We start from the raw sequence: 27,512 nt of genomic DNA, 5'->3' as shown, positions 1-27,512 counted from the left end.
GGGCCTCTGGGACATGGGTCTGCCTGGGGCCTGGTGCTTCTCTGAATGCTAATTTAGTTAAGCTAGTGAAGAGACAAGCACACAGACACTCTGGTTCCAAACAGGCTTGTTTCAGTTCACCTGGCGTAGATTAAGAGCAGTTTTTAAAGTAACTCTCCACTACATAAAGCCCTACGACAGCGCGTCTCAAACCCAGACCTACAGACTCAGGGTCCTGGGGCTCGCAGCATGTGTAGCTGTTCCCCCTGAGGCTGGAGCCTGGGCTCTGAGTGCTACCCTCGTCGCCGGGTTTCGGAGCCCAAACTTCGGGCCGAGCGGGAACGTCTACGCTGCCATTTTGAGTGCCGTAGCATGAGCCCCGTGAGCCAGAGGCTGTGCTCCAGGGCTCTGAGATTTTCCGCCGCAGGGTTTTTGGGGGGGGGGCGGGGAGGGGCGGCGTTTCTGTGTAGATGTGGCCTAAGTGTCCACAGAGGGGATAGCACTGCTTTAACTGAAGTGGTGCAAATTTGCATGTAGATTACCCCGTGGTGTGGACTAGTGTGGAGTGCAAATGGCTGAGGGTCCAACTGAGCTGCAGTGGAAAGGAGATGGCCCTGGGGGAAGTCAGAGGCCTGGGTGGATGCGGAGTTCGCAGTGTAGTTGGCAGTGTGATGTGCAGTGCATGCTCCCGGGGGGATGAATCCCTCATTATGTGGCTCTGATTTGTGTCCACCGCTGGCATATTGTGCTCAGTGCTGGCAAACTGGAGGGAACTCTGAGAAGAGTAACAGAAAGGCTCGAGGGGGGCTGGACAAACCTACCTAGTTTGACAATGGGGGCGAGGGGGAGTCCTGCAACCTCTCTCCACATATCTGAGAGATGTGACCTCCCAGGAGGAAGGGGAATTGCTCGGGGACGCGGGGCAGAGACCAGCAGGAATGGGATCCCATTCAGAAAAGGAAAAATAGAAAAAAATGTTGGGAAAAACTTGCTGGGAGTGAGCTGAGGGGTGGAGGCCCTGCGGTGATGGGTGCTCGAGATAGACCATCTGCTCAGGACAATGAAGTGCAGGGACCAAACCTGCCTGAAAGGCTGTCTCTCTGTGAGCCTCTGAGGAGCTCTGTTCTCTCTCACTCACTCATGCCCATCACCCCAATCGGGAGCCCCATTCCAGGGGACGACTCTGTTCTGTGGCTGCTGGAGCTTGTTTCCAGGATCTCTAATTGCCAGTGAGTGAATCCCAGGGCAGGACGGTGCTAGGAGCTGGTGAGGCCGATGCAGCAGGAGCTGGAGGGCACCTGGGAAAGGAGGAGAATAAAACCCCAGGCTGAGAATCCAGGAGCCAGAGTAGCCAGCGCCTCCAGAGATGGGGAGATGCTCCATTCCTGTGAGTCTAGCAGGGCAAGACAGGAGCACCTGAGCCATGCAGGGCTGCTCCCAGCTCCCTGGGCCTGGATAGAGAGGCAGCTGCTCTCTGTAGTAATATCAACAAATACATTAAAATAACGAACCCTTTCTAGCGCTCGTCTGGGGACAACGGGAACATGCTGAGCTGACAAGCCTGTCTGGAGATGGGAGTGCGGCTTGCTTGCGGATGGGCTGCAACATGCTAATGTAACATGGATCCAGGCTAACGGGTGTTAATGTGAGCCCCGTCCCACACACCCTGCCAAGGGGTGTCAGCTTCCAGCATAAAGCTAAGTGTGGCAGGCTCAGGGATTCACAGGTCCTTGCAATCCCAACAGTGGGGTCCGTCAGAGCTCAGTGTAGGGGTGCTCGCCGCGACGGGAGTGAGGACTGACTTCTCCAATCCCAAGAGCAGGGCATGTCAGAGCTCAGTGTAGGGGTGCTCGCCACTGGGAGGGGGGCAGGGCTGCCTGGCTTCTCCAGTGCCAGCCTCTCCCAGCAGAAGGCGCTGTGGGTGCAGGGCGGGAGCACTGATTCATAGGTTTTGTAGGCTGACCTCCTGCATAGCATGGGCCAGGGAACCTCACCCAGTGACTCTGGCCATGGAGGGAATTATTCCTGCCTGCTCTGTAATTAACACTGCGAGCCCAGTAACCTGCAGTGGAACTGGCTGTGTGGGAGGCACCCAGCTGCTGCACACTTCCCAGTTCCTGAGGCAGGAGCTGGTCTGGGTGCCCATAAGTGGGCTGTGCCAGGAGCCGCAGTAGCAGGGCTGATGTGCGTCTCTGGGGCATGGAGGGAGAGTGCTGGATTCCAGGACTGTAATCCTGAAAGCTCCCTGTGAGGCTGTGACAGGATCCGCCCCAGCCCACCTCCTAGTCTAGACTTTGCTCTTATTTGGTGATTCCCTGAGCCAGTGGGAGGGAGCTGGCTGGCGGCCCAGGGTGTGGCTAGAGCAGAGGCCACTTAGCAGAGCAACTGCTGAAAGAACTGTCTCTCCGGCCCCTGAACCTACCCCATTCCTGACAGCTGGGGCCTAACTCCCTGTCCTGTCCTGTGGCTGGTGTGAAAGGGCTGTGCTGCAGCTGGGCTCTGCATAGGCCTTGCCTTCACTGCTGAGGACCGGGGTGACAATGCGTGAGCTAGCCAAGGCTCTGTGGCTGTACCCTGAGGTAAATGAGCCGAGCTCAGCCCGAGGCAGGGGTACAGTAGTTCCCTGCAAGGAAAACAGACTTCTCAGCAGTGGAGACATGGGCCCTGCTGGGGTCCCTCAAGTGCTGCCTTGGGTCAGCGGCTGGGCTCAGCTGTTGCATATGGAGCTCAGGAATCCCTGTGCTGGCTGTGCTCTTTAAATGCAGGCGTGAAGTGCAGCCAGCGCTGCCTGCTGTCTGTCACTGCTCATTAAGGAGGGACTGAGGGCTCCCCTTGTAACGGATCAGACCATGTCCCAGAGCATGGGACACCAGGGCATTGCCCCTGACACCAGATAGCGTCAGTGTTGCATTCCAGGACAAGCAGGGATGAAGATAGCAAGTGTGTCTGAGCACTGGGGAGTTGTGTGTGTGATTCCTTATATCCAGTGCAGAGTAGAGACCGAGGCTGCAGACATGAAATCATCAGGTCTGTCCGAGGGGCTTGTAGATCCCAGGAATGGGATGGATGGTGTCAGGACCCTGGGGCTTGGAGACCCTTTCCCATGGAGATGTGCTCTGAGCACGAGCAGAAGCTCAAGTCGTTCATATCTGGCTGCTGACCCTGAAGGCCCAGCTGTGCTCTAGGATTCATGGCATGCGACAGGCTGTCGCATGGTTCACACCTGCATGCCTTGTGGTTCCTGCCTGTCGATGGATTCTGCCGCCGTTGTTCCATCTGTGCAGAGATGCTGAAATAGTTCTGGAACATGGGGCAAATGGGGTTTAAAACTCCCAGACCCCCTTCCCTTCTGCTGGTGTTTGGAGCAGCCATGCATCTTGCTCCGGCTCTTGGACCGGACACACTGCAGCCTGCCAGCTCCATCCGAGGGGGCACAGCTCCAGAGAAATGGATGTGAGGTGTCTGTGAGAACCCCAATGGGGCTGCAGTCTCAGCAGCCCCTCTCATGGCTAAGGGCAGAGCCCCTGGTCCGATGGGGAGGTTCTGCAATGATTTCATAGGGCCCATGAGGACCCTGCAGGCCAGAGATCTGACTGGGTGACTCCTGCATTCAGCTCCTCACTTGTGGGCGAGCTAGAGACCTTTCAGAAAGATACTAGCGATAGCCTCCGGCATGAGGGGAAGGAGGTGCTGCTTCTGCCCGGAGCTCCCTTGTTCTGCGCCTCGGCCTTCATTCCAGCCCCCCCTACCTGGGCTTTGTTCCTCTCTTACACGTCACAAACCCTGACTCATGAACATACATTTATTGGAAACTTTGTTCTCGCCACTTCTCTGCACCCCCCAGGGACTCAGTGTTGTGTGCAGGACCCACCAGGGGCAGGAAGGAGCCCTCCCAATTCCCCAGCCCCCTAGATCCATGGAGCACAGAAGTAGGGTCCAGAAGCCGTGCCCATGGCTACAGCAGTGGCAATGCAAAAAGGGGCCTCTCTGCTCAGCCCCACCTGAAAGAGACAGAGCAAACCCCTACAGGCAAGCAGGCCAGGTGGCTCCCGGGACACACGGGCACCCAGAGCACCACTGCAATGCTCCCTGGGCCTGGGGAGGGTGAGGGCTGGTTCCCTGGGGGAGGGAGGGGAGCCCCGTAGCTGCAGTGGGAAAAGGAGCTTGGATGCCTGGTGCTGCCTCTTTAAGAGGAGGGAAGTGTGCAAGCGCTGACACTCAGTTTCCTGAGGAGGAGATGCAGGAGAGGGGGAGGAGAAGCAGGAAAGGGGATGAAGGCGGGGAGGGGAGAGTTCGCATCCTGAGCTCTTCCTGCTGGCTTGGGAGTGGCAGTCCCACAAAGGGCTGAAGCGGAGCTGTCACCGACCAGCGACCAGCGAGCTCGGGCTGGAGCACAGAGCTGGCTAGGGACAGCCAGCAGGACACAGTGGGTTGGAACCAGGCTGCATTGGAGCTCGCCCCAGACCCTGCCCCAGGCAAGTCCTGCTCAGGTCCCCAAGCAGCACCCTCGGGCCTCGTTCCTTGGGCACGCCCCGGGGTGGAAGATGGCTGGGAGCACCTCCATTGATGCGGTGAAGAAGAAGATCCAGAGCCTGCAGCAGGTGGCAGATGAGGCAGAGGAGCGCGCAGAGCATCTGCAGAGGGAGGTGGATGCTGAGAGACAGGCCAGGGAGCGGGTAAGGCGGTCCAGGGCTTGAAAGTCCCAGCCATCTCCTTCTAATGCCCTTCCTGCCCCACTTCCCCAGGGGCCTGGGTGCCAGCCTGGGTATGAGGTCCCCTCCGCTCCCCATGGATGTCAGGGCCTGGCAGGCCCAGGCAGCCCCACCCCAAGCTGGGCTCACCTTGCACCCTCCGTGCCTGATGCTGGACTCCCCATCTAAGGAGCTTCTCTTTGCACTCACACCCCATCTGGCCCTGTCTCAGCCTCCCACCACCTGGGGGTCTGGGATGCACCCAGTGAGGGGCCAGGGTGTAGGCTGCTGGGGAAGGCGGGGCACAGGCTGGGCCAGGGATGCAGCCAGGGAAAGGTTGGGATTGGGGGGAGGGGTCTGGGAAGTAGCTGGGAGATGGGGCCTGATGCTGTGGTTCAGGCCTGGGTGTCACACAGAGGTGGGGGTGGAGGGATTTTCCCCATGGTAATGGGCCAGAGCAGGCTGGTCCCAGGTGTGTGGTGTAGTAGGTGGGTATCTGGTGCCTGTCCCTATGGTGATGCCAGGGCAGCACAACAGCCAAGAACGACCCAAGCACCAGACTCGTGGCACTGTGGAAAGCCCAGCCCCATCCATGTGCCCCCTGACCTGGCTGTGGCTGTCTGTGGGTTCAGCAGGCCCTGTGTGCCTCAGTTTCTCAGTCCACCTACCGGCTGCACTTGTATCTCAGAAGGACAGTGGCCAGACCCAGCTGAGAAAGTGCCCCCCAGCAGGGATGAAGCCCTTCTTGCACCCTGGGTGCTTCTGGGGTCCCCATCACCGTGGCGTCAGTTTCAGGCCTACCACTTGCTGCCCCAACTGACCATCTTGGCGCACTGGGTGCCCATTCCGGCAGCTTTGACTCCTGGCCTGGGCCTTGCAGCCATGTGTGCGCCTCCGTCAGTTGCAGAGCCCAAGTCCAGAAGTGGCCATGCTCTGGGTCTGGCTGGAGGTGCAGTGGATTCTCTGTCGGGGAGGGAACATCTCCTGCTCCCGGCTGAAGCTGCAGCCTCTGCTGTCCTGGCCCACAAGATGCAAAGCTGTGTCCCCATCTATCCCTCCCTCCCTCTGGGCTCACTGTGGCTTCCCCTTGCCCTCCTGCAGAGGAGGGGAGGGAAGTGCCAGAGGCATTGCTGGCGAGAGTGGGGGATGGATGATTGGCCATGATGTAGGGAGGGTGCAGGAGCAGTGGTACAGCTGAAGGGAGCTGCCTTCTCCCATGCTGTGCAGTGCCTGTGCCACCCTGATTAACCCAAGCTGACCCGACCGGGTCTCGGCGTCGACTGCCTCCCCCGAGAAGGATTCCCAGAGTTCAGGACAGCCCAAGGAACAGTCCCAGTATGCTCCCTGGCAAAAGTCACAGCAAGTCACTTGAGCAGGGATTCGAGAGGCCCTGTGAGCTGGCTCATTACGCTGTGGGGTGGGGACAGGCAGTGGGCAGTGTTGGGCTGGGCTGGGCTGGGCTGGGCTGGGCTGCCTAAGGGAGGAAAGGGGCAGGCAGCTCTGAAAGCCTGTTGGGCTGGATCTGGTCTGGGAAGCTGTCCCAGGATGCTGGTGTAACTACCTGATCCAGCCCTGAGTCGGGTGGGAGTCGACCAGCTCCAGCAGCACGTGATCGCATCCAGGGCCTTGTGCTTAACCCAGATCAGTTAGGCCTCGTCCCTGGGAATGGCCTTAGGCTTGGTTGCCAGCTCTGTCCCTTCACAGCAATGGGCAGATCAGCTGCCCCTGCGGGTTCTCCCAGCAGCCTTCAGCTCCACCGCCCCCTCAGTGCTGCAGACTCAGCTGTAGGGACAAGCCCTGGGGGAAGGGGTAGCTTGCAACTGGTTCTGCTCAGAAAGACTCCGCCCGCCCCCAGGGATCCAAAAGCAGCTGCCTAGGCCCTGGTGATCTCAGAGGCCCCCTCTCTGCCGCAGGCCACCTGTGTTCAGCAGGAAAACTCAGGCTGCCTGTCCCCAGGGTGGGACTTGCAGGAGGGGTATCGGCCATTCTCAGGGTGTTGTCCTTGCCTCTGGGATTCTCACCACTGGAAATATGTCTGGCCAAGCCTGGTCACTTCCAGAGCAGACTGTGAGACACAGGTGTCCAGGCCTCCGCTGGCCGGAGGCCCCAGGAGCGCTCTCCCTAGCCCCACCCTTAAGGGTAGTAGCTGAGTGCTGCAGGGCATGTGCGGAAAAGATGTTCCATTTGTAATGTGCGCCTGGATGCCAGAGTGACAGGTGCCTCAAATACTTTCCATGGTATCCCCGCTGCTGGGGAGAGGAGGGCTGCCTGCCAGGAGAAGGGTTAGACTCAGGCCTTGGCTACACTGGCGCTTTACAGCGATGCAACTTTCTCGCTCAGGGATGTGAAAAAACACACCCCTGAGCGCAGCAAGTTACAGCGCTGCAAAGCGCCAGTGTAAACACTGCCCCAGCACTGGGAGCGCAGCTCCCAGCGCTGTAAGCTAATCCCCACGGGGAGGTGGAGTACCTGCAGCGCTGGGAGAGCTCTCTCCCAGCGCTGCCACTGCGAGCACACTCGCACTTCAAAGCGCTGCTGCGGGAGCACTGTACGGCTGTAAGTGTAGCCATACCTTCAGACAGTCAGAGATGTGGGGACCCAAAGAGGCCATTATGAGCATCCAGTTTCACCCCCTTCATAGCACAGGCCAGAGAATGTCAGCCAGTGATTGCCACCTCCAGCCCGTCCCTTCCAGTGAGCGGGTCTGGGGGAGAGCACCCACTGAACCCTTATTGTTAAAAACTGCAGCCTAGTTCTAGTCTGAATGTGTCTCGTTTCAGCTTCCCGCCGCTGGCTCTCCCTCTGCCTTTGTCTGCTAGGTGAAGGAGCCCTGTGCTACCAGACAGCCCTGCCCCGTCTAGGTAGCTGTAGACTATTGTCAAGTCACCTCTTGACTTTCTCTTCGATCTGAGCTTCTTCAGTCTCTCGCTGTTGGGCTAGCTTTCCTAACCTCGCATCATCCTTGTAGCTTGTTCTGAACCCTTCCAGTTTGTCAGCAAAGTGTGACCCCCGAAACTGGCCATGGTATCCAGGAATGAGCTCGCTAATGCCATCTCCCTACTCCCTTTGCTAGCCCTTTCTTATATATCCAGGGATTGCTGTAGCCTTTTTTGTCACAGCATCACATGAGGAGCTTGTATTCCCAGAGAAAGTCTGGCTAATATGGAGTCTGGCCTGCTTCAGGCCGTACCGCAGAGGCCTTCTTCAGGAAAGCTGCTCTGCCATAAGTAGCACGAGGAAGAGAGGAGAAAGCCCTATAGGTGGGTAGCTCGGGCAGAGAGAGCCCAATAGGTGGATTATGGGTATCTCGGGCAGCGGCACCCTGGGAACTTCACATGCAGGACTGGGCCTTGCTGATCCAATCTGACTCTAGGAGGATTTCAGCCTGGGCAGGGGAGGGCATTCCCTGGCTGGGTGCGGCTGGGCTACAGGCTGTTTGCCTGGGGCGGCACTAGCAGGCCCAAGCGCTCCTGTTTCTGGCTGGAGTGTGTACCTGAGGCTGGGTGGAGCAGACTCTGCCAGGAGCTTTCTGGGCAGGGCGCCCTGCAGGGAGCTTTCCTATTGTTCCCACAGCTCCAGTCCTGCTCACTCTTTGGTGCTCATTGGCTGCAGGGGAAGCCAGGCCACCCTGCCCAGTAACCTGATCTCCACGGTCACTCCAGCGCTGGGCCTGGCTGAGGTCCAGGAACCAGCGGAAACTCTCCGTAGAGCAGTTGCGCTGCGTGGCTTCCTGCCCTGACTCCAGGAGGGAAGAGACCTGAGACCTCAGTGTGGAAGAGCCAGGTCCTGGCTTGTGTGTCCCAAGGGCTGAACCTGGCCAGGTGGTGAGGGGGGCAGGGGTTTTCTCCTCTGATCTCCCTACTAGTGTGTGCTAAGCCCTGCCCCATTCCCAGCTTCCTCTGCTCTAGTGACCAGGCTGCAGGGAAACCCTGGCCTGTTGGGGAGTGAGCATGGCTGGAGGGGGAGCGGGCTCTGCCCACCCGCCACGTCTCTGTAACTAACATAGGCCAAGGACATTATTGCAGGCCCTGTGTGGTCAGGTAGCTTTCTGCAGCCTGGCTAACGCCTTCTGCTGGTGCTGGGGAGACCCCACTGGAATCCCATCACTGCTGTGCCTTGTGCCTGGCAGGGATGGTTCCTTGGGAGCTCTTCCAGCCCTTGTGGCATGATGTGGAGCCAGCGAACCCAGCCCGCACCCCGGCATGGCAGCACAGTGCTCCATGGGGTGAGGGTTGGGGGAGGAGAGCAGCCCAGTGTGTGCTTCCTGGGGCCTTCTGCCCAAAGTCCCTTCGAAAGCCAAGCTCAGCCCCTTTCCCTGCTGCCTTGGTGTCTGGCCTGGGAGGAGATGGCACTGCGGAATTACAGCCAGCGAAGGGCAGGTCTGGGTCTGGCTGTAACTGGGGAGGGGGCAAGGGTCCTGGAGGGTTTGTCCGTCCCTGAGGGCAGGGCTGCTGAAACACTTTGCATCGTGTGGGTGCTGAGAGCCATTGGACCAAACTGTAATCCTGTATGGATGGCAACCACTTCAAGCCGGGGTGAAGCCCTCCCAGCACCCCTAGTCCTGGCACCCCTGCCTGGGGGAGGGAGGTTTCCCGTGGGTGTGGGAGGTCAGGAAAGGGGATGTATAGCGGGGTCATGATGGCATGAGGGGGTGTCCCTAACTCTGCAGGCTCACTCCTGTTCTGTGTGATCTGCTTTCTGGGGCCCGGTGCACAGATCCCAGCCTCCTGGGCAGGGCATTCATTAGCTAGACAAGGCTGAGGTGAGGGTGCCTGGTGGCCTGTGCCCTGCCGGGTGCTGAGTAGGCTGGACAGGGCCCTGGCCCTGCTCTCAGCACTGAGCCACACTCTGCTGTTCCCCCACAGCCCGCAGAGAGTTCAGCCCTTGGGGGCTGCTGCACCCGCTGGAGGCATTTCCGGGACTGAGGTCAGGCCTGCGAGAGCAGGAGCAATGCGAGAATTGCCAATGGAAAGGAAAGCTGGTCAGATGCTGTGGGGAGGGGCGAGGAGGGTGGTTTGGGGCTGGAGGAGCTAGCCTGGGGCTGGGTTAGCTGGCATATGGCATGGGAGGCTGGTGTGGGGCTGGGGGAGCTGACATGGGGCCGACGAGGGTCTGTCTCCTAGTCCACAGCTCCGGCTCCCACTGCATGAAAGTGCCTGCACTCCCCACACCCCCTGCCAAGAGCTCTCTCTGGCGTCTCTTCCTCTATCTCCCCTCCCCACCCCCCGCCTCTGGTCTCATCCCTCTCCGCGCCCCCCCTTTCCCCAGTGTCCTCTGCCCTGGCTCCCCTACCCCCTTCCCTTTGCCCCAGGGAACCCAGCCCTGTGGGGAAGGGGTGATGCTTGGAGCCTGGGAACACACTGGTTTCTGGCTCTTGGGGCTCCTTGCAGCCTGGCCTTGGCTGCGGGCCAGCCCCATGGAGGCGCTTTGCCGGATTCCTCCCCTGAGGACTGTAAATCAGGGAGGGCTCAGGCCAGGCCCAGTCTGTCCCCCCAGGCTGAGGAGGGGCCGGGAGAGTGGCTCTCTTTCCTTGTAACAGTGACTGGGGCCTCGGGGGTATCCACAGGCCCCCCAGCCTCGAAGTCCCCTCCCCAGCCGGGCTAGTGCTGCCTCCGCCCTGCCTGGCTGGGTAGGGAGCCGGGGCGGGGGAGGGGACCCCGCGTGGACAGCCTCGCTGGCTTCGGTAAACAGGAAATCCACAAGTTGTTCCAATCTCCTTTTTGGGAGCGAATCTGTGCTGGGCATTCCTGCTCCTTTACTCACCGCTCTGCAAACCCAGACACTGCCCTGCGCCACCCTCGCCGGCAGGGTGACCAGATAGCAAATGTGAAAAATCAGGACGGGGGTGGGAGGTAATAGGAGCCTATATAAAAAAAAGACCCAAAAATTAGGACTGTCCCTATAAAATTGGGACATCTTGTCACCCTACTCGCTGGGGTCAGCCAGGACTGACTGGGCTGGGCTCTGGCTCGGAGGGGAATATGTAGGGCTCCTGTGCTGTGTCCGCACTGCAGCGGGGAGCCGGCCTCCGAGCCCGGGACGGCCCGCGCTGGCAGGGCCTGAGGTAGTGCACTAAAAGGAGCAGTGTGGACACTGCCTCGGCCCAGGCAGCAGCTCTGGCTAGCCCTCAATCTCAGAGCCAGTTCGTGCCCTGCTCACACAAGTCTGTCTGCCCAGGCCGGCATGCTCGCTTGCCAAAGTGACTGGCCTTTGGCTTGGGATGGGGATATGTGTCTATCTGTCCATCCTGCCATCTGTCTAACTGTTCTTAGAACTGGGCTGGACTCTGGGAGCACAGGTGCCGACTCCGTGGGTGCTCTGGGGCTGGAGCACCCATGGAAAAAAAATACTGGGTGCTCAGCACCCACCAGGCACAGCTGTTCAGTGCTGCCAGTGCCAGTCAGCGGTTTGGCAGCATCCCCAATGAGCTAATCAGGAGTGTCGCCAAACAGCTGTTTGATGCCTGGGGAAGAGGCTTGGGGGAGGGCAGAGAGCAGTGAGCAGCAGGTGGGTGGGGCCTTGGGGTGGAGCAAGGTGGGAAGAGACGGAGCGAGGGTGGGACCTCGGGAGGCAGGCGGAGTGGGGCAAGAAGAGGCGGAGTGAGGGTGGGGCCTTGGGGGAAGGGACAGAATGGGGGCAGGGCCTTGGGTCGGAGCGGGGATGGAGGCCCTCCCGCTGAGAGACCCCTCTCCTCCCCCCGGGGGAGAGGTGGAGGATTCACTGGAGTCAGGCGCTGGCTAGACTGTGCGGTCCAAAACCCAGATGAGATGTCAGGAATTCAGAACAGGATGGAGAGTAAGATGGAGAATTTTGAATGGCTGTATATAAATAGATGGTCTGGCCTCCCCTGCACACCCTGTCTCAGAAAGGATATTGCAGAATTAGAGGGGTTCAGAGAAGGGTGCTGAGAATGATCAACGGTCTGGAAAGGCTCCTGTGAGGAGAGAGTGAACCAATCAAGATTGTTAGCTTAGAGAGACAAATAAGAGGGGGACATGACAAAAGCATCTAAAACAATCAATCGTCTAGAGAACCCTGAGGGGTTCTCAAATTGGGAGCCTAACCCCTCAAGGGCTCGCGAGGTTATTATGTGGGAGTCACAAGCTGTCAGCATCCACCAAATCCAGCGTTTGTAATAGTGTTAAATATAAAAAAAGTGATTTTAATTTATAAGAAGGGTCGGACTCAGAGGCTTGCTGTGTGAAAGGGGTCACCAATACAAAAGTCTGAGAACCACTGGTCTAAAGAATGTAGATTTGGAACTTCTGCTGTCCTAGAACCCCAGGACAGTGAAAGAAATTTAAAGGTGGCAAATTAAAAAGTAACAGAAGGAAACGCTTTGTCACACAGTTCATAATTATCCTGTGGAACTCACTGCCACAAGACATTTGGGCCAAAATTTAGTCCAATTCAAAGAAGGATTGGATCCTTATATAGATAAGACTATTCAGGGCTATCCTAGTTACTACTAGCATAAATTCTGGCAAGGATATTCAACCTCATGCTTCAGGGGCTTGAGCCAATCTCGAAGTATTCGAGACCAGGACGAGACTTCATGTGGGGGCAGATTATTCCACCTCTCTCTACTATGGGCATCTTGCACGAACTTTCGAAGCATCTGATGCTGGCCACTGTCAGAGGCCGGCTGGTGTGCAGGACGGACCCCTGGCTGATCCAGGCAGCAATTTCTATGGCCTCTGCACAGGGTCCCAGTGCTGAGGGGCTCATGCACGTTCAGTGGCTCTCAGCCCTTTTCCAGGTGTGGGGTGGGATTGACTCTAGTGCTGCTTCTCCCTCAGGCTGAGTCTGATGTGGCCTCCCTGAACCGCCGTATCCAACTGGTGGAAGAGGAGTTGGACCGAGCCCAGGAGCGCCTGGCCACTGCGCTGCAGAAGCTGGAGGAGGCTGAGAAAGCGGCTGATGAGAGCGAGCGGTGTGTGGTTGGTGGGAAGGAAGGAGTGCAGAGGGGAATGTAGCCTGGCAGCTGGGGGCGGGTGGCCTGGATGTGGCCTCTTGCTCCCATGGGGTTGGGCTCCTCTTCCAGGGCCCTGTGGGATTGCTCCAAGCCCCCGTCCCATGGAACTGGGGTCCCCTGGTGTCACAGGCAGCAATGGGCAGCTGGGCCTCATGCTGAGCCCCATGTCAGGGAGAGATGGGGGCAGGAGCGGTGGAAGCCCCCTAAAGGTGGAGGGCCCACAGGCACTTTCCCCCCTGAGGCCGTGCCCTTGCAATGCCCCTTCCCCTGAGGGCCCACTCCCGACTTGCTCCTCTCCACGTCTTTTGACTCCCCTCCCCTGACTCTCACACTTTGTGGCAGTGCATAGCCATGGCCCCTTAGCCGTTTTGGCACCCCTGGATGGGGGCAGTTTGGGGCAGGGGATAAGATTGCAACAGCCTGCCAGAGGCCAGCTGTGCTCTAGGTTGCCATGAGCGGTGAGTTGGACTGTTGAAGGTGCCAGTTACTGCTGCCAAACAGGGGCACCTCAGGCTCCTTCTCTCTTGCTAAGCTGGGTCACGTGGCCCCTGGAGCAGGTTCAGCTTGTGCCAGCACTGAGATTTCACGGGGCTTTTCAAAAGCTAGAGTCTAGCTCTCCAGACTTCAAGTGTCACACAGACAGCGACTGAGACAGGAGCTCTGGGAGCTGTGAACTGCCCCACTCCCTGGGGACCTTGCCAAGGTGTTGACTCTAAAGCCTAACGATAACACTTTTGCAATGTCCTCATTAACTAGTCAGTTGCTAATTGTTTGGCCTTCAGGAGTGGGCAGAAGGGAGGTCATGGGGAGACACATAGGTCGTGAAAGGGAGCGGATGGCAAACATGGCTGGGGAAGAGAGATGCCGAGGACAGAAATAGATCCCAGAAATGGTCCTGAAGGGCAGTGTGTTCCCGCTGGGTGATACTGGCTGTGGCTGTAAGGTGCTGAGCAGATAACAAACAGAGTTTCTCTTGCACTCGATGTGACTTCCTAGTGACCCCTGAGTGGGCTCCGCCATTGGTGGCAGGATGACGAGAGTTCATAATATTTACCCAGCCTTTGGGCCATAATTAAAAGGGGACTTAGGCCTTCCCCATGGGGTAAGCGACAGTCCTGCTGCAGGTGATACTCATTGTCTCAGGCAGGGCTCATCAGCCCTGAAACTCTTTCTTTCCCCACCCCACGGAGGTCTCTGGGCACCTTCCAGCTGTGGCTAACATCTGTCACACGTGCCTGTCCTCTTGCCAGGTGGTGCAGTGGAGTGGTTGATTTTGGTAGGGCTGTTAGGTTTTTTGAACACGTCCACATTGCCCCGGGTCTGTGTCAGCAAAGGATAGCTGGAGAAGCATGCTGGCCCTGGGACTGGAAGGTGGGGAGTTTGTGATGGTACTAAGCCCCTGAGGGAGTTTGTTCCAGTCTCAGCTGGCCCTGGAAAGCTCTAGCTCGCGTCCAGATGTGCTGTACCCTCCAGGGGGAGAGTCCCGTTGTGCTGAGGAGCAGAACTGGTGACCAGGGCTTCGTCCTGGAGCTTTAGGACCTTTTAGATGTGCTGGGCCCAGGCCATTGAGCATCTTGGAAATAAGGACCAAGCCGTGACTCACTATTCTATGGGAAACCAGCATGGAAAGCAGGGAACTGGTCAGATGTGCGAATGCAGCACTAGTGTAGCACAGGGCAGTCTCCTGGAAAGCCCAGTAGTCTGCCCTGTCCTCCAGAAGCCACCGGTCAACCCTGAAGACCTCTCCAGCCTCCCGTTCCAGGGTAAAATAATCAGTGCTCCAGCATGCGCTGTGATCGTGGAGGCACTGGATTCTGGGTTCAGGCTAGTGCACAACACAGAAATCGCTCTAGTGGCACTGAGAGACGGCCTTGGGCCATGGATGCAGGTAAGGTCTCCATACTCATGCTGCTGCACCGCAGTGAACCGCAGGTACTAACTCACCTACCTGACAGAGCAACCGATGGCACAGCACTCCAGTGGATGAGCGTTCCTCTCCAGCAGAACTTGGGGAGTGATGATGGGTAGTGCTGAAGGCTCTCATCTACGGGGTCCCGCAGGGATCCATGCAACACCTGCTTCTCCTCATTGACTACGTGACTCCACTGGGAGACACCACGGCTCAGTTGCCAACAACACTCAACTATCTATCTCGTTCACCACCGATGCAGCCACCACCACGACTAAGATGTCACTCGCAGTACATCCCAGAGATCGGCTCTTGCAGCTGGAGACCCCAGACAAAGTGTCGCTTTTGGAAAGACTTTGTCTCCACCTTCCACTTGCCAGAGTCGTTCAAAGCCTTGGGGTCCTGTTTAACTCCTCGTTAAGCTGGGGGACCAGGGAGTATCTGCCTAAAAATGTCTTATTTCACCTCAAAACTCACTAGGAATCCCTGCCCCTTCCTCCTGGCTGAGGGCCTGGGCCCAACAACCCTTGTGTTTGTCACTCGAGGCTGGGTCACTAGCTCCCTTGGCTGCCTGCCCTCTCCATGATCCAGGCAACTGTCTGCATTGCCCTCAGCCACGAGCTGCTGAACCTGGTCGACAGACCTGGACTGGCGGGGCCCGCGCTGCCTGCTAACGCTGGCTGGTCGACGTGGCTCGAGCTGGAGCTCAGGCTCTGAGCCCACGCTACAGCCCGAGCTGCAATTGCAGAGTGCAGCAGGGGCCCCGTGAGCCCAGGTGTGTCGACTCAGCTCAGAGGCTTGAGCCAAGGACTACTGCTGGCCATTTGCCTAGGGAGCCCCTGCTCCTGTCCCTCCACGGGCTTCCTGCCTGTTTGGGTGATTTGATCCTTTGCTGTAGGCTTTTGTGTACTACGTGAGGGCTATTTGGGCAGACTGGGTGTCAGAGCTATGAGTATCACTGGTGCGGTGTGGGAAAGGAGGGTGTAAGTGTGTCCTGAAGATGGTCAGACTGAATTTTCCTGATCTCCACTGTGAGGTTTTTCCATAGATGGTGAATATGGTGTCCCCAGCTCTCCCAGGCGTTTGGCTGGGCTTCATCATATGCATTGTCCCAGAGGGATCTGTGCCCACAAGCGGCTTCGCTCTTGCTGCTGCCTCTGCAGGAGGTGCTCAGATGCTGTGGTGGTGGGTGGCAGGACAGATACCTGACACAGAGAGTGCAGAACTAGCGCTGAGTGTTAGCTAGGATGGGGCTGAAGGGAGCTGCTAGCTCAACGCCAGGATCATCTGATTCCACGTGGCAGTGATCTGAGAGAGGGTGAGGGATATGGCAGGATGGGCACTGGGATAACAGTGTGAGGCTAGTTCCTGACACTGGAAGATGATCTAGAACATGGGGATGGTTTAATTCACTGGGAGGGAAGGGTGCTCAGGGCTGCAAAAGGAGAGGGAGCAGGTGTGGGGCGCTCCGGCGTGGGGCAGAGCTGGGGCGCTCTAACTTGCTGCGTGGCAAGTTGGGTGCTCTAGATCATGGCTGCATTTCGGGGCAGTCTAGATTGCAGCCGTAACACTGTGCGGTTTGGTTTTTCTTCAGAGGCATGAAAGTCATTGAGAACCGGGCCATGAAGGATGAGGAGAAAATGGAGCTCCAGGAGATGCAGCTGAAAGAGGCCAAGCACATAGCTGAGGAGGCCGACCGCAAATACGAGGAGGTGAGAACCAGCCCTTCCCAATGACCATCATCCCCGGGGCTCCTGCTGACAGCACCAGGAGCATCTACGGCTCCGTCTGGCTCACCAAGGATGGGCTCTTGCACTGGAGCACTACCATGAAGGGGAGCGCGTCCCTCGGGAGGCTGGCAGCTCCTAGCAACACCCCCTTTTGTAGGAGAGGCCCCGGAGAATGGAGCATGAGATAATGGGTCCTGCTACTGAGGCCCCTGCCCTCCCGCCACTCTCTGTTGTCTTGCCTCTGGGGGGCAACCCCTCCCCCACCTGCTGCCACTGTCTCTGGGGGGCACCTCCTCTGCCTGCCACCACTGCCACCCTGGGGGTGTCCCCCCCAGGCTTTCTGCCTCCTGCCACATTGGGCAGCACCCCACATGCCATGTCCTCTGCCTCCCAGCACCACTACATGTGGGGGTCACCATCCACCTCCCTGCTAATCCTCTGCCTGCTGCCCCACCCCCCACCCCCAAGGCCTCTATCCACAGCCACCACTGTGGTGTGGGGGCTGCTGCCAAGCTGTGTCCCCACAGCTGCCACCCTGCAGGGCCTGCGCTGGGCTGACAGTCTCTCCTCTGCCGGGCCTGCCAGGTTGCCCGTAAGCTGGTGATCATTGAGGGGGAGCTGGAGCGCTCGGAGGAAAGGGCAGAGGTTGCAGAAAGGTGAGTGCTGCCTGTACCCCCCGGGCAGCTGGGGGAGGGCACGGGGACGGGGTTTCTCAGGCCCCTATGTCCTTCTCCCCCCGCCCCCCATGAGGCTGAGCTGGGATCCAGCCCTTGGGGAGCTGAGCCGCGTAGGGCACTCAGTGGGCAGCCAGTCCATGGCGAGAGCGAGTCTCTTCCCTTGGTTCTCCAGCAGGAGGCGCCACTGACCCCGTCAGAGGCACAGAATCCAGGTGCAGGTTCCCATGGAGCTGACGGAGCAGGTGGCCTGATCCTAGGGGGGCTCTTGGCTCTCTGTGTCTGATCAGGCTGAATGGCAGCCGGCTCCTGCCCCTTCACTGTCCCCACCGGGCCGGCCAGGTGGGTGGGGGTGCAAGGAGTGGGAATGGTTGATCTTATTCTCTGCTCGGTTTCCCATGGCTGAACGCTCCCCCCTGGGATGCTCCCTCTCACTCCCCCCAGCCGAGTGAGACAGCTGGAAGAGGAGCTGCGCACCATGGACCAGACCCTCAAATCCCTGATGGCCTCAGAGGAAGAGGTACTGGGGCAGGGGACTGGGGAAACTCGCAGCTTCCTCTCTGTCCCTCTCTGCCTCTCCGACCCTCTGGACGTGCTGTCTCCTTTTCATCAATCCTCTGAGCCCTCTCCTTCTTCCCTCACCATCCTGGACGGCTTTGGGTCTGGTCCTGCTCCTGAGGCTGAGATAGATGGGGCTCAATGCACTGAGGGGCAGGGGTTGGAGGCGAGCTGGGTGGCCCTTGGTGTTGGCTGCTGCCTGGTTTGCCCCACACTTCTCCCTGGCTGCCTGCGTTGCAGGGCCGCTCCTTGTGCCACAGGGCGAGCTGAGCATTGGCCGAGGCCCCAGAGTAGGCTCTGCAGGCGTGAGGCAGGCCCTGGTGGGGAGTAAGACCTCTCCTGCTCTCTGTCTACATCTGTCTCTCAGTACCGCAAGAGTCTCTGTCCCGATTACTTTCTGCTGTGCTGCTGGCAGGAGGGGCTCTCATGGTCAGCCCCAGCTGAGCTGGCACAGGCAAGTTGGGCTGGCTGGTCCTGTCACTCTGGCATCTCTGCTCTGGACTTTGGGCCCTTCTTAGATCCAGTTACCTGCCTAGCCTGCTCAGGCAGGTGTTTCACTCTACCCCTTCGCTGCCTGGGCATAGTCTGGGTGTCTGAGCCTGCGTCTCGCATCCCAGCTATTCAGCCGGACGCTCCCAGGAGCTGTGTGACTACCGCCGGGGTAGGTCAGCGGGGATGGTGGCTTGCCTGAGGTCATGGGCCATGGACCAGGCTGGCTGTTGCTTCCTCTCCATCTGAATTGCTGTTTCTCTCTCCTGAGCTTTTTCTCTCTCTCCTTTCCTTCATTCCTCCCCCTCCCCCCCGGCCCTTCTCTGTTCCGCGCGCTCCGGCCTGCTGGGAATAGTAAATGTGGGGACCTAGAGGAAGAGCTGAAAATTGTCACCAACAACTTGAAGTCCCTGGAGGCCCAGGCCGATAAGGTAGGAACCAGAGGAGTGCAGCACCGGCCCCCAGGGGCTGGTGAGGAGCAGGGCCTGAGAAGTGAGCGGAGCAGAGTGCTGCTCTCCCGGGAGATGCCCTGGATCTGGCCAATGGGGGGGGAGGTCGGGGTGGGCCCGCCAGCCTGTCATTGTGAGAGAGGGACCCAGTGGGTACCACAGGGACTGGGCAGCGACTCAGGCGTGTCTTTCTTCACAGTACTCCACCAAGGAAGATAAGTACGAGGAGGAGATCAAGCTGCTAACAGACAAACTGAAGGAGGTGAGAAACACCCAGAATCAGAGACCCTGACAGGAGGGCAGAGACCTTGTATAATCGCCCCGTCCTCCCATGGTGCACAAGTTTGCTGCCACCCTTCAGAGCGGGCCTGGCTGTGGGCTGTGCTGGGTGTGGGCCAGAGGCACCAACTCCGTGGATGCTCTGGGACTAGAGCACCCACAGGGGGAAATTGGTGGGCCATGAACACCAAGTGGCAGCCCCCCATCAACTCTCCCCCGCAGTGCCTCCCTGCCATTGGCGGGCCCCAGGGATCAGCGCCTCCGCCTCCCTCCCCACACCTCCTTTCGCTGTGAACAGCTGTTTCACTGCAGGAGGGTAGGGGTGGAGGGGAGAGAAGCCAGGATGCAGGGAGCTCGGGGAGTGAGCAGAACTGGGCAGGAAGAGGCGGGGGGTGGAGCGGGGGGCGTGGAGCAGGGGCAGGAAGAGATGGGGTGGGGGCGGAGCAGGGGTGGGACAGAGGGGGAGCAGGGACAGAAACTGTGAGTCTACTGCTCACTCCTCTGAATGGCTAAAACCACCATCCGCTTGGACAGGATCCCCAGCCTGTGCAGATCCCCGCCCAGCTTCCCCTGACACCCTGCCCCAAAATACGAGCCACCCCCACCGCCCTTCCCTGCCCAGCTATATGTTTCTGATGCACTTAAGGGGCCAAACTCAGCCTGTGAGGGCCCTGAGGTGCTTGGCAGGGGGCAGACACAGTCATTCCTGGAGCGGAGCTGAAATTAGCAGCACAAAGGCAGATTCTGTTTTGGCCTCAAACATGGCTCTGAATGCTGCTGCTCCTCCAGCCATGGCCTGACTCCATGTTGCAGGCTGGAGTCGCTGCAGAGCAGCTGACGGATCAGCTGGATCTGCTGCAACTTCAGATACAACCAAGCAGGCAGCCAAGCCCTGCAGAAGTGCTGGGGAAGAGAGTCCAGCAGGAGGTTTGGCTGCTCACCATGTCCCAGCTCCAGTAAGGGGCTCCTCCATGGGGCCAAACGGGGTAGCCTCTGGCCCTCCTTTGCCCGTGCAGAGTCCTGACCTAGGAGATGCTGCCTCCTGACCAGTTCTCCATCAGATAGTCGGTACCATAGCTAACGCCCCATTTCCTGACACTAGGCTGAGACCCGAGCAGAGTTTGCTGAGCGATCCGTGGCCAAGCTGGAGAAAACCATTGACGACTTAGAAGGTAAAGAGACCCTGCCTGCCCTTTGCCCCCCCTCCTCACAGAGCACAGCCAGCCTAAGAGGCCCAGGACATGCCTCAGGATCTGCCTAGCCAAAACCTCTGGCCATGGGACTGTGGCTGAGCACTGGGATCCGGAGAGGAGGGAGGGACAGAGAGCCTGGTGGGTATCACAGAACGAGCTGCCCCCCCCTGCGTCGGAATCCCAGTCTGAAGAGAGGGGAGGCAGGATCACCGTGCGATGGGCGTGGGCCAGGAAGGGTCCCAGAACAGGGGGCTGGCCAGGAGCACAATAGGCAGGGAGGGGATGAAGGTCTGGCCAGGAGAGTCCCTTGGTGAGAAGGGGCCAAGCGAGGCTCTGGAGCAACGAAGTAAGGGCAGGGGTGGGAGGAACCAGCCTGGCCTATCAGAGGCCCATGCCCCTGTGTGAGCCTTACGCGGCACCCTCCCATGGCAGCAAGGTCTCTGTCTTTCTCTCTCACATTCACTCTCTCTCTTTCTCCCTCCCCCTCACTGCCCTGCTCTGCTTTCTGCCACGGGCCGCCCCCTGCACTCGCTCCTGCCTGCAGATGAAGTGTATGCTCAGAAGATGAAGTATAAGGCAATCAGCGAGGAGCTGGACAATGCACTTAATGACATCACCTCCCTCTGAGCCCCCCGAGCGGTCCCAGCACCATGGCACTCCACTCCCACTGTCTGCTCGCCCCCTCCCACTCTGCCTGCTTGTGACCTCAGTCGCCATGGCTGCCCCTGCCTGCCTGTCCATCTATCCCTTGGTCTCTGCTCCCCACTGCGTGTGTGTCTGTCCATCCCTTCTTTGTCCCCACAAGCTCCAGTGCTGCCAGGTGGCTGTGGTTTGCTCAGTGAAAGCTGCAGGAGAGGAGAGGCCCTGAGCAGTGACCAGCCCATAACCCAGACTGGGGAGCATCCCTGGTCCGGGATCAGCCCGGCTGCAATGTGCCATGCATAGGCTTGCCCAGGGGCTGCGTGTGGCCAGTTTTCCTGATCTGCCAAGCTGCAGCGAAGTGTCCAGTTAGACAGTGGGGTGAGACTTCAGGGGCTGACCCCTCGCCTGGGGATGGGGTCTGAGGATGGAAGGTGCATGGTCCCATCTCACCCCACATGCTGGGTCCCTGTCTGCTGGCCTCGACTGATCCTTGCTCCATGGGCACGGGCCGAGGGATGGCTGCAGATTTGGATTTCTCTCTTTCCTTAAGAGCAGTTGGTGCAGAAGGTAAAGTAGAGAAAAGCTCTTGTTGCAGCCCAGGAGAAGAGGCCAGGGCTCCCCATGCTACTGGCCATCTGGCTCCCTTCTGCCTTGCCTGCTCCATGGGGCATGCTTTGTGTCAAAGGACTGCCGAGTTCTAACAAGCCTGAGGACAATGGCAGCTGTGGGGCCAGGACCCCAAAGCCTCGGGGGAGGAGACGGAGGGACATGCCCTGGTGCAAAGGGGAGCTTTACTTATGTTGGGTCCCAAGAGGCAGGTGCATTTATGCCAGCTGCTGGGAACAAGAAGGGAGCAGCTAGTGCTGGGATTGGGAGGGGCAGCGTGGTCTCCACGTCCGCTGACCAAATCTTCCTGAGCTCTGCTCCCCATTGACACCCCCCTGGAGGGGATTCCCCGCAGCTGGAAGCAGCCCCTGCAAAGCTGAGGGCAGGAGGAGAGGAGAGGGTCACTCTCACGGGATGGAAGGAAAACGTGGGAGGCTTGGCAGCCCTTACTGCATCCCCCTGTCCCTGCGCTGTATTCTTCCTGTCCGCATGTTACTCTTAAGTTCACATTTCATGACTTACTTTCTTTTCTGTCCTTCTGGGTCAATGCGCTGGTCTCAATAAAACATTTTCTCTCTTTGGTTTCTCCTTTGTTTTCTTCATGCTGCTTTGATTTTTCACCTTCACTCTCATTTTCATGCCTGTACATGGCCCTTTATGGGGGGTTCTCCTGCCAGGTGTGCTCTACAGCGCAGACATCCACAGGCGCTTGGACCCTGCGGGGAGGGGCCTGGCATAAGAATCTGGACAGACCCTTGAGCTCAGCCATGCCTGTCAGGGCGACCTTCCCCTTTTGTGCATCGGGGAGGGAGAGGGACAAGCGCACAGCTAACTCCATTTGAAAGGAAAGTTCACCTGGTCCTTGGGCTCCTTTCGGGCTCCAGGTCCCAGCCTGAGCTGAGCTAGATCCAACCCTGTCTCTCTTTTGTTGCCTGGACTTGCCCCAGTGCACACACCATTTCACAGCCCTGGCCTGGCTTCCTGCCTTGTGTTTAGCTGAGTGTGGCAGCACTTTCCTTGCAGTGATTGGCTTTCCCCTTCAAAGAGCATGATATTTCCGGGTCAGATCTCACCCCAGTTTGTGAAACAAATCTCCTCATCTCCTGGAACCATGTCCTCTTTCCTTCTCGAATGCCTCCATGCTGCTCCATTCCCTAGCCAGGCCTGAGCCTGCTCCCTTCTGCCTGTAGCCTTGAGGTCATTTCTCCTTCCTGCACTGGGCAGACAGGCTGCGGGACATGCGCCCCCCTGGCTCAGCATACACCAATAGCGTCTCTGTGCTCACCTGACTTTCTCTTTGCACTAACTCTCTCCTTTCTCTCTCTCTCTCCCTCTGCTGCCGCTGACGTCTGCTTTCTATAGCGCGCTCCCAGCAGGAGGCGGAGAAAAACCGTATTCTCACTAACGAACTGCGGGTCATCCTTAACGAACTTAACAACTGAGCCAGCGTCAGCCCATGCTTCTGTCACGTAGCCTGTGTCTCTTGGGGTGTTCCAGCCCCATCGCTCGCCCCCTCCATTGCCCAGGACATTCCCTACAGTCCCGAGTCCTGGTAACAGGTCCCACCAGGCTGGGTGGGCCTGGGCCCTGGGAAGTCCCTGCCCTCTCCCTGCTGCTGGGTACTTGGCACATGGACCCCCACCCCCTGGCCTTGCAATTCAGAGTGACCAGCCTGCTCTGAATGGCTGGAGCCTCCTAAGGTGGTTGATTTGCCCAGGTGCAGAGCCTGCTGCCATCACAACCCAGTGATCGGGAGCCAGCTGTAATACCCAAAGTCCTACCTTCCCCATGGGGGCACTGCTGAGCTGGTGCCAGCTGCCCAGGCTGGGGAGGGAGTGCCCATGTGATGGGCTGAGCCACATGAACCCTCCCTAGAGCGTAGAGCTCCCCAAGCGAGGGAAGGGGACAGCCAGCCTCCCACTGGCTCTACCAGGACCTTCCTAAACCACCCAGCTGCTACAGGCAAAGGCTGTCTGGATACTGCTCTCACAGGTCCAGCTTCTCCAGCTCCAGAAACTGTAAGGAACAGGGCAGGAGCCCAGCTACTCTGGCCCCAGCCTCTCCCAGCAGGTGTGCTGGGCAGCAGCGTTGGCCGCAGGTGACCTCATGGAAACACCTGTCCCAGCAAGGGCTCTGGTAGGCAGCAAGACAGATGCACTGGAAGGGGGAGCTCCCAGCTACTCCACTCCCAGACCCAGTGTCTCCCAGCTGAGGGGGTCATGGCAAGTCTCATTCCAGCAGAAGTGGTGGAGGGGACAGCGCAGAAGCGTTGGCTGTGAGCAGGTTTCCCATAGCATGTGCTGTACACGAGGGCTAGAAGAACTGGCTCCTGCAGTTTCATTAGTGCTGGTCTCTTCCGTCTGTGCTGTCCTCTCTCCTCCTGAGCTGCTGCCATGCTGCTCTCCACGGATCACTGCGCCCAGCTGAGTCTCGGAGCAGCTGGTCAGTACTATGCACCTTTCATCATGAGTGGCTGGGCAGGACTCGCTAGGGTTGGACCTGGCTTTGCTGGAAGCACATGACTGCGGAAATGGGGCTGTGCCATCTGATGGCCCCATGTGCAGTAGCAACCTGCAGGGAGCACAGGCAAAAGCAGTGGGTGTGAAGTTAGCCTGCAAGAATCTGACTGGTCCAGGCACCCTACCTGCCTCTGAGCTATTGGTGCTCTGTGAGGTCGGGCTGTGTCCCTGGTAGGGCCTTGGCGTGGAGCTGGGGTGCATTATGGTGCTGTGTGGAAATGCTGTTCCCCAGCGACACCGAAATGTCCATTTGTGTCTGTGTGTCTGGTTTTGATCCTGTCGGGTGTGTGGGGGTGTGCACGTGTGTCTTGGCTCGGTCTGTCTGTCCCTGTGCACGGGGGGGTCTGTCTCCGTGCCTGTGTGATCTGTGTCCATCTGTGTGGCTGGCATCTGCGTCTGTCTGTCTGGATGTGTGTCTGGATGTCCCTTGTGTTTACAGAGAATCTGGCCAGTGCCAAAGAGGAGAACGTTGGCATTCACCAAGTTCTAGACCAGACCCTGCTGGAGCTGAACAACCTCTGAGCTGCTTGAAGAGCCCCACTCTATCCGCCTGCCCCTGCACCTGAACCCCATTGGCACCCTCTGGAGGTCACCAAGTGAACTGCATCATGGCCAAAGCCACACATCCATGAGAAGGGAAACCCTGCGGCCCATACCCTGGCCCTGGGGCGTCTTGTCTGTGCACAGCCAGATCGGCTCTGTCCTGTCTTCATGTCCAAATATTAAAGCAAGTTTAACAAGATGGACAGATGTCTGGTCCTTAGCCAAGGGGGGGGTCAGGGTGGGGAGAAGCTGCCCACAGCTGAGAGCCTCTGCCCCCCCTCCCCAGCTCATTTCAGCGAGGCTCTTGGCCTGACTGGGTAGACAGATGTTGCCATAGTATAGGAGCCAGCCCCCTCCGGTCTCTTGCTGAGGGGAGCGGGGGACTTGCCCACCTCAGGGCATTCCCGTCTTTGGGGTTTGATCTCCTGCGTCAATTTGTCATTGCAGCCTGTCCCTGCTCTAGAGCAGGCACCTCCATAGCACGGAGCCATCTCTCTCCATCTCCCAAAGGCAAGGAGTTTTCCCTTCTCGCTCTGAAGAGACATCACTTTGGATTCCTGGTTGTTTGAGTAAATAAATGTATCTTGTTCCGTCACATCTGAGACATTGGGCTAGAATCTCTCTGTCCCCTTGGCTGCCCTGTCGCTCCTTGCTTTTTGTGCTTTTTGTCTACCTAGCTCACCCTCAGTGCGCGGTTGCTGAGTCTGGATTTGCTGAGAGGCTGCCGTAATTCTTCAGGTCTGTGCTTTCAGACTCATTCTGTGCAGGGAGCTGCAGCCAGTGTGACACTTTTCAGGGTTAATGAAGGGGGCCAGGGTGACTTGCTACCCCCTGCTTATGGTGTGAGGAAGTCTTGTCTGTGCCCACCAGGGGAAGTTCTCCCAAAGCTACCTGCTGCAGGCAATAAAGGTGATCCACTCGGGGATACTGCAAGCCCCACCCTTTCCTGCTGCAGGCTAGCAGTTTATCCAGCGCACCTTGTTACTGTCACATGCCCACTTCCTTGTCTTCTGGACACCTGCAAAGTCCACCGATCTACTGCCTCTGTGGAAGCAGGGCAGCCCAGGTCATTGGCTTCACCCAGTTCAACACATGCCTTAGCACAAAGCACTGGGGCGCAGCTCTAGTAAAACCAGATTGAAGTTTATTTAATGGAGCTTGAGATAGATTCAAATACAAGTAAAAGGCTTTGGGAACATAAGGTTATAGGTAAAAGAAAAACAATAAACCCCAGTCTGTGGCCTGTACGTATTAACAAGTGCCTGTCCTGTCTGTTAAAGTATTTCTAACCCCCAATCAGTCCACACAGCGCCTGTCCAGGCCAGAGAATTGGGTCCGCTTTGCATGAGACGCATACTGGGTTCGCATTCCATGAGCATGTCACCTCCATAATGCTAATGCCTTGTGCCCCTGCTTCCTCGCTTGGACAGTCCCAGAGGTTTGGGCTCATTTCCTAACCTAGGCGTTTCATTCACTTCAGCGCAGCTCTCAGTGTCTTTTCTTGGGGTTCTTTTGGTTTTGTCACTGCTTAGGCCCATGTTTGGGCCAGATGGAAACCCAGGACCAGGTTGGCTAGACAGATGCCGGGTGTTCTCACTCTTGGTGGAATTAGCTGAGCCCTAACGTGCCTGTCAAGGCTGATTCCAGAGTGCAGAAGATGGGAGGCCCGCAAGGACTCTAACAATTAACACTGGCCACTCCAGGCATGTATTAAACTCCCAAGGTTACAGCTTCTCTCTCGCCTTGGCTGGGTAGATGCTGCTGCCACCTAAGTGCAAAAACCCTCTTTTGAGAACCCAGGAAGGTGCACTTGGGAATTCCTTCCTGTGGGGTACCCTCATGCCCTTTCACCCCCCCCTCCGGGAAAGAGCTGAGAAAGAAAAACAAAGGAAATCAGCTGTTGCCACCAGCTAATTAAACATATGCACAAACCTCTTAGGACAGAAAACCCCAATCCTGTTCCTAAAAAAGGTAAATTTGATAAAAAACAAAAAGAAAGAAAATACATCTGGACTGTATGCTATTGCTAGATTTAAAAAGAGCAAACATAACTGAGCATCAAGAATAGTTTTCTTGAGGTCCAGCTTAAAGGTTACAAGCAAAATAAAAGCATTTGGGGATTAGCACAGAGGAGGCCACAAGCCAATAAGAAATAAAAGAAATAATCCTAATTGCATCTTCCCAGACATTCCCTGATTTACTTACATAGCTAGGGTTTCAGGTAAATAGTCTCTAGGTATGATCTGATCGTTTTTCAGACCTGGCTTAAAGCTTCCTATAGCATAGCTCAGCCCTGTTCCTGCTCTGTACCTCCTCTCTCCAGAGAACACCACCAGACACACAAAAGGGGAATCTTGTTTCAATTTTAAAAAGTTCTAGCCTTCCCATTGGCTCTTTTGGCCAAGTGCCCACTCAATTCCTTTTACCTATGCATGCAGTCAGACTTTTTAACCCTTTACAGGTAAAGCAAGTAGAGAACAGCTACCAAGTGGGATTTTTAGAGCTAAAAACTGGCTGGCTGGGTGGCCATAAAAGGAAGCCTCTCCCCCCCTTAATTTATCACACCACCTCAGGTCACCTGCTTCAGCTCCAGTTGTTTGGACCCTCAGAGCCTACATTTTACAGAGCTCATAAAATACTTCCCATGCAAACGTCTGGCAATAACCACGATGATCAGCTGAGACAACGTGACCCTCCCCCACACCTTTGGTCAAGTATTGCAAAGCTGGGCAAGCCAAGATGGGTGAGATAATATCTTTTATTGGACCAACTTCTGTTGGTGAGAGAGACAAGCTTTCGCAGTTACACAGTTTCCTCAGGTCTGGAAAACTCAGCTAAATATAAGGTGGAAGAAATTGTTTAGCATAAGTAGTAACATATTTCAAGCAACCAATCCTGGAGGGAAAGGAAAGGGGGAGATAAGAAGGAAGTTGTGTGTGTGTGTGGGGGGGGTTGTTCGTGGGTTACAGATTGTTGTAATAAGCCATAAATCCAGTGTCTTTGATCAGTCCATGATTTTTAGGGGCAGCACAGTTATGAATTTAAGCTCTCAGGCTCGTCTTTTGAAAGTATTGTGCAGGTTTCCTTTGCGGCTAAGGCCTGAGTGATCATTTTTGTGAAACATGTTCAACCATATCATTTTCCTGTGAGAGTTCATTCGAGAGCACAGAGATTCTCTGGTTTAACATAAGAACATAAGAACGGCCGTACCGGGTCAGACCAAAGGTCCATCTAGCCCAGTATCTGTCTACCGACAGTGGCCAATGCCAGGTACCC

General features: G+C 57.5%; 1 protein-coding gene across 8 annotated transcripts in view; it reads left to right on the top strand.

Annotated features, from left to right (window-relative positions):
• TPM2 (tropomyosin 2) overlaps positions 1-24,435 on the top strand; it is a 29,645-nt gene extending 5,210 nt beyond the window's left edge. Inside the window, exons 1-8 of one of the 8 annotated variants that reach the window (XM_032800984.2) lie at positions 4,305-4,655; positions 12,470-12,603; positions 16,149-16,266; positions 16,870-16,940; positions 18,361-18,436; positions 18,654-18,716; positions 19,836-19,905; positions 20,471-21,751. In XM_032800984.2, coding sequence (XP_032656875.1) covers positions 4,524-4,655; positions 12,470-12,603; positions 16,149-16,266; positions 16,870-16,940; positions 18,361-18,436; positions 18,654-18,716; positions 19,836-19,905; positions 20,471-20,553 — 747 coding nt within the window. In that variant the 5' untranslated portion in view covers positions 4,305-4,523 and the 3' untranslated portion in view covers positions 20,554-21,751. Of the gene's footprint in view, positions 1-4,304; positions 4,656-12,469; positions 12,604-16,148; positions 16,267-16,869; positions 16,941-17,402; positions 17,479-18,360; positions 18,437-18,653; positions 18,717-19,835; positions 19,906-20,470; positions 21,752-24,132 lie in introns of those variants that run through there. The other 7 variants (XM_032800983.2, XM_032800982.2, XM_032800981.2 and 4 more) reach the window with 7 other exon arrangements.
• Positions 24,436-27,512: the final 3,077 nt, after the last annotated feature.

Source organism: Chelonoidis abingdonii, chromosome 6, assembly GCF_003597395.2.
Source record: "Chelonoidis abingdonii isolate Lonesome George chromosome 6, CheloAbing_2.0, whole genome shotgun sequence".
In the NCBI taxonomy this organism is placed as follows: Eukaryota; Metazoa; Chordata; order Testudines; family Testudinidae; genus Chelonoidis; species Chelonoidis abingdonii.
The sequence above is the reverse complement of the archived record's forward strand: the minus strand, read 5'-3'. Positions and strand labels throughout refer to the sequence as shown.